The 6,452-nt window shown below is 38.9% G+C and overlaps 1 protein-coding gene across 1 annotated transcript; it reads right to left on the reverse strand.

Annotated features, from left to right (window-relative positions):
• Positions 1 to 3,799: 3,799 nt before the first annotated feature.
• LOC134066123 (C-C motif chemokine 24-like) lies at positions 3,800 to 6,247 on the reverse strand. The gene is made up of 5 exons (XM_062521341.1): positions 5,839 to 6,247; positions 5,161 to 5,205; positions 4,944 to 5,064; positions 4,755 to 4,836; positions 3,800 to 4,611 (listed from the first exon to the last, which is right to left on the reverse strand). Exons 1-5 carry the CDS (start codon positions 5,912 to 5,914, stop codon positions 4,585 to 4,587), a joined length of 351 nt encoding a protein of 116 aa, XP_062377325.1. The 5' UTR covers positions 5,915 to 6,247; the 3' UTR covers positions 3,800 to 4,584.
• Between the last annotated feature and the right edge of the window lie 205 nt (positions 6,248 to 6,452).

Consider the following 6,452-nt stretch of genomic DNA (forward strand, 5'->3'; position numbering starts at 1 on the left):
TGTGTGAGAGAGAGTATAGTGTGGATAGGACCTTGGGTGAAATATCCATACTGTAGGATAGATGAATAGATATAGGCCTAAAGTATATTAAGGAAAGATAATATATATTTAAGTGGACACCATGACTAAACGTTATTTTTTGATGGTTTTATTTTCTCCAAGCCACAGTTTCTCCTACCAATTCATAGATAAACAGAACAATAATTCAAAACATCAATTTCAGTTATTAAGTGATAAAATTCACCATCTCAGTACAAATGAGTATAGGCAACAGTGCAAATCTGCTGGCATCATTTAACATAAATTATTTCTGGCTTTAGAAAAGGCCATACTATACACTATGTCAATATTTGAATTAATAAATAGTATCATATTAATTTAAATAAGTCAGTGAATTGACATTCACATAATTAAATACAGAAAAACAGTGCAAATCTACTCACATCATTTAACCTAAATATTACCTCTGGGTCTAGAAAAGGCCATATGTCATCACTTGAATGAACAAATAGTATCATATTAATTTAAATAAGTTAATGAATGTACAATCAGATAGTTAAATATAGAAAAATATATCTGTGGATCCACAAATGTGCCCTTTACAATTATAACCAATCAGTTTCCCAGCCATGGCGGTCACATTCCAGACCCATCTGTTGTTGACTGGTCAGTTCTGAATGCTGAGCTCGGAGTCGGGGACGTTAGTCGAGTCAGTAGTGTGGAAGCTGTGGATGCCCTCGTCCTCTTCAGGTCAGTCCTGTTAGCACAAACAAGCATAAAATGATTCACATCATTTTTTAAATATATAGCTGCTGGCTATTATCTTAATATAATAATATGATGGTAGCAGTGGCTAATATAAACTCTATAAACTGTTTTAGTGATGGACTCAAAAACTTGACTTACATGAATTCTTGAATTTTCCTCTTCACCCAGGGTGAAGAAATGCTGCTACAGAACTGCTCATTCTTAACTGTGGTCAGGCTGGAAAATAAACAGAACAGTTCAATATCAACACACTGGTTTACACCGCATTCATTCAATAATATGCATGAAGTTGTCAATACACCATATCTTTGACTTTGAGTTAAGTGCAGTTTCAAACAGGTTTTCTTACATTATTGCAAGGACGCAGGGTTTATTTGCCTTCTGTACTCTGAAACCAATGATGGCGTCCTTCACCTCTGCATTAGACACTTGTGTGCAGCAGGACAAGGGCTTTCCAGGCACATCTGCAGGACATGGTGAAACATTAGTCTTTGTTGCAGTGACTGTGACCACCACAGTACCAAACAACACAGTGCAATATCAACAATAATACACAGTATACAGTATACAACAATACAACAAAACACAAATGATGTACCTGCTTTCCCCCAATTGACCAAAGCAATGAGGACAATGATAGCCGCTGGTAGACTCCTGGTAGATTGCATTTTCATTGACTGTCTGGTCTGATCTGGCAAGAGCACTTCTCACTGAGGAACATCTCGGGAGTATTTAAAGTCCTCAGAAAGCAGAAGTGGGCTGTCACCTCCTTTCCAAAACATCCCCTGCTTTCCATTTACTAAGGGCACCCACTACCCGCTCCTCTCTTTTACTTGGCATGAAGAGAGGTCATCAGTGTACTCGCATCTTGTAATCGTGGAGAGAGGAATTGCTTCACTCCTTGGCATGATTCAGTCTTCCACTGAAGATCCTGAGCTGTGTTGTGCTTACTGTCTGCTTGTGATGAGACACATTTCTTGGTGTCGTTATAGTATTTCTAGCAGAATGTCAACACCATTGACTCTTCTTCTCTTACATGTCCATTTGTCAACATCCGGGAGGCCTCACGATTTGCGAAAGAGGAAGCAACTGAAGATGTCTAAAAATAACGTCTCATCGTGCTCTTGAAAGAGAACGATGAGACATTCGCAAAGAATGGCATAGCAGATTGTTACGTCACGTGTTGAGATGAGGGGAATTCCGTGTGTGTTTTCCCATTTCTACAGGGGTCCTGAGAGGAAATTTCCGTCCAGATATTCCGGCCTCGTCACAACTGTTCCAGCACACACAGCAGAATGAAGTGATCCACGGTAGCAATATTGTGTTTTTCCTGTCCATCCACTCAAGTTTCTGTGGGTCCCTGAGACACTAAGATAGGAAGATACAGTAAATTATTTATTTTTTTTGTAGTCAAAGGTCCAGAGCCATGATTTATTGTAAGTCAGTTCCAGGGCTGGACTGGGACAAAACTAAATTAATATGCAATCCTGACAGTATACCTTAAAGGGATATTCCACCATATCCCTTTAAATACTGTATGTGTGCTATATGCCTTCCACTGCCATATGGAGTAGAAATTAGCAAGTTGATGAAAAAGCCAACAAGATTTACATAAAACACTGAGACAACAATGTGAAATGAGCTGAAGGATGTAGGCTACAGTATATCAGGCTACTTTCAGTTCTTCTAGCAGAGCCTTCTTTTTGACAAGTGCTTGGATTAGGCCTGTACTTAAATATAGAGATTGTGTAACCTACAGTACTCCATACTGTACCTCGGACTACCAATGAGAGACTGTGTTTACATGCACTTTAGTATCCCGGTTATGATCGGGGTTTTGAAGTATCCCGGTTTTGTATTTGCACATGTAAACATCATACCCCGATTTCAGAACCCCGGATAAGCTCTTATCCCAGTTAAGAGTATTCCGGTTATCCTAGGTGGTGTACTCCCAGAGAAACCGGGATACTGTTCCATGGTTTAGAGTGCTACTAGTCCCTAAAACAGATAATGAGTTAGCAGATTGAACATGTGACTGTGACCAACCCTCATGTCATATGATGCTCCAGTGAATCACCTTGCTCATATGTGTCATTATCTACATCCTTTACACTCCCATGTATAGGTCTACTGACAGCAATGATGCAAACTGCTATATTTCTCTTTACTGTTTGTAGGCAGTGATATTCGTCATGAGTGAAACAGTGAGCGTGACTATGAGGAACAACCTAAAGGCACTAATGTTTGAAAAGGAGATGTTAACCTTTTAGGAAAGGTACTGTATTTTAGAAAATGATGGATGTCTCTTTAACCTCTCAAATTCTATCTCACTGGCACTCACTGACACACACACACACACCTGTAGGCCTGGAACACCTTATGGAATAATTTCAGATTGATAGCATTTACAGTATAGTAATTTATAGAAGAGCAGCGAAGCATCCGTGAAAAATGATAAGGCTAATGATAAACAAGGGTATGTGTGTAGCTATTCCCCACCTCACACGGTCTCACAAGTCAAGTGGGTGATGCACCGTGTGTCTGTCTTTGGACTTTGGACTTTTTCTCTCTGGACTGACAATTCCGACTGCACAGTCCCGAGTCGAAACAAGCCACAATGTCACTTGCTATGTCCTGAATTTAAAGATGGTCTCAGAATGCCAAACATAAAAAGCATGGCCAGCGCAGATACTGAGTGACAGAAACAGAGCATAATGTCGCTTTAATGTGATAATGTGAAATGTTTGTGCGGTCACATCGGCGCACATTTCCTATGACCATGCATCAGTCCGCATAATGGTGTTGATGGGTCTCAATCATCAAGCTATTCTATTAAGCTAAATATAGCATCAACTCAAAACAGCTGTTAGGCCTACTGTTCGGCTGTTATTTTGATCTGTAAGAAATGTAAAGCCATGTACAAATCTGCTTACTGCATATTTATTATAGTATACAGCACAACATTTTGAATGCTCATTATTGAATGCTTACGTAACTGGAAAGATGTTTTATCTCCACATCTTCTAGGGGGCCAATGGGCATGTATTTGGCTGGTTGGCTAGTTTTATACAAGAATAGCATTTTTGAATGAACACTAGGCTACACCAAGTAGAAATAAAATAAAACAACCTAACAATCACTGACGTTAAATCTAAACGTTATGTCTTTATTTAAATAAAAAAAAACTCAAAACCGTATGCACTAGACATGGCCAACTAAACTGTATTATAATAACATTCATAATGGTGGTAGGCTTTATGGAGAGCCAATTGTTTTCTGGTGGTAGTCATTTTGAAAAGTTTCAGAACCACTGGTCTATGCAAAGAAGTAATTGAAAATGAAAATGAAATTACAGATTCATATAATAAACTGCTGCCAATAGTGTGAATTTGTAATACTGAAAGTTAGGAAGTGGGTTACTGTCAACTCAGTCACTGTGTAATTAGTGGTTAAACCTAAGGCTGTCATGGTTACGCTTAACTTTATTCATGCTAACTTCAAAGACTCTAGGTTGCCACCTGCTGTAGGCTTCATCACATTGAACATGTCAATTCAAGAACTCAGATGTGTCTCTAACATAAGGAAAACTAAATCGGATTGTTATGAATGTGAGAGTTCCATTTACTGTCAGAATGTGTCACCCATATTCATAACATATACTGTACAGTACATTGGTGCATTATTAGGTAAAGTACAATCAGCAACTTGAACCAAATCATTCACAAAACATATAAAGTATCGAACAGTCACAGGACAGTCATGTTGTCAAAAACATAGCCAGCGGGATCTTGGCCTTTCCACTTCAAGGTCTTCTTTTCAACCTTGTGAACATGGCCTGCCTTTCTGTGGGATTCCGGTAAAAAAAAAAAGACATTCAGAACTCCTTCCATGTACGATAAATAGCAAAATACTCCTCGACTCAGAAATTGATAGAACAAACAGTTAACTTGTTTGAAATTGGGGTTTATTGATAACAAAGTCCTTACCTGTGCCAACTCTTTTATTATTTGCCTCACCCATTTTGCATTAGGAGAACTACAGAACATTTGGCCGTTTTTTGTGCTAAATCTGAGGAAGAAAAAAAAGTCCATTCATATGCAGCCCTTGCACCGACAAAAAAAAAAAAAAAAAAAGACACAAGAGACAAAATATGCTGTGCCTTATGCTCTACTTACATGACGGCGGGGACACAACTATCTGATTTGCCTTTAATAACACAACTGGTGATCTCCGTTCTGATGATTATTGGACTTGTTTTTTTGCAACATAATGATGGCCTTCCTTTGTCACCCCAGTCTTTGAATCAAACAGAAATCAAACTTGAATAAACTAAGAATTGCAGAGGAGAGACTGACAGGATAAACAACTGATCACACAGCTACAGTAACTTACGTGACATTGGGCTCCTCTTCACCAATTGCTTTGCAGCTAACCCCTCTTTAGATAAAACATAAACAACATACAGGTTCATTTAACCATTTCTATTTTATTATTTATAAATACTATTATATCTAGAATGGGTAAACCCAGCCCGATCTGCCGGCTATTTGAGTTCACCCTGCAGCACAGGCTGGAAACCTCCACATTCAACCTCCACAAATCTGCGGGGACCAATCACAAATGCACCTGAATCATTGATTTGATTGGTTGAAGGACTATCCAAATGCGTACAGAGTCATTTGAACTATGCCTGTTGGTCTCACGTCTCTTAGAAGTAGAAAATACAAAGCGGACTCCCCAGACTAATGCTCAATCTTAAAATATTGAACTACGGTCTGGTGATAGCCAGGCTATATCATTACTTTGCATGAATATCATATACTTTTATAATACTGTAATTGGTGCAAAACAAAATTCTTGAACATATTATACATTCACTTTCAGGTGACTTTGTGTTTCTGTACTTGAAAGGGAGCTTTGGTTTGCCACCCAGGAAGATATCAACACCCTGTTAAGAATCTAGTATAAATGTTGTAAATCAATTTGGATGACAGCTGCTAACAAATGTTCAAAACAACCCTGTTTCAAAGAAAGTGAGGGAAAAAGATAGTGTATGAATGTAGCACTCACCAAATGAACAGGTCAGCAGGAACGTTGATAGCAAAAACAGGCCAATCCGACGGTTATTGGGCAGGGTGTCGCACATGTTGATTTGGACAGCTGAACAGTTTGGACAGGACACTGGATGTAGCACTGCAACGCAAGAGTGTGAGTCTTCTTTTATGTCCACAAAGGAAGACAGTCACCAATAAGTCATCCAAGAATAAAGGCATTGTGACATATCTTGTGATCCATAGGACAGTCCCTCGCCTAGGGAACTAGCCTCGTCATTCCCTGGAAACGAGCGAGATCATCCATTGGGGTGTGTACAGTAGAGTTATCATCAGTGTAGGTGTTGACAGTTCTCAAATCTCTTCTCCAGGAATGGTAAGAAGTAAACCCACACATCTGGTTTAACTTAACAAAACAGAGTAATATGTTTCAAATGAGATAAATATACTGTATATCATGAACAACTAAGACAGCTGTAGTCAAACCGACTCGCGGTGATTAACACACACATGATTCCAACGCCCAGAAATCTAGAAACACACTTCCCCCTATTTGAACATTTCCAGCTGTCAGCTGTTTCATGTTCTGCTTATCAATGACTGAGTGCTTAGAAAGAATATTTACAGTAATGT

Source organism: Sardina pilchardus, chromosome 19, assembly GCF_963854185.1.
Source record: "Sardina pilchardus chromosome 19, fSarPil1.1, whole genome shotgun sequence".
NCBI lineage: Eukaryota > Metazoa > Chordata > Actinopteri > Clupeiformes > Clupeidae > Sardina > Sardina pilchardus.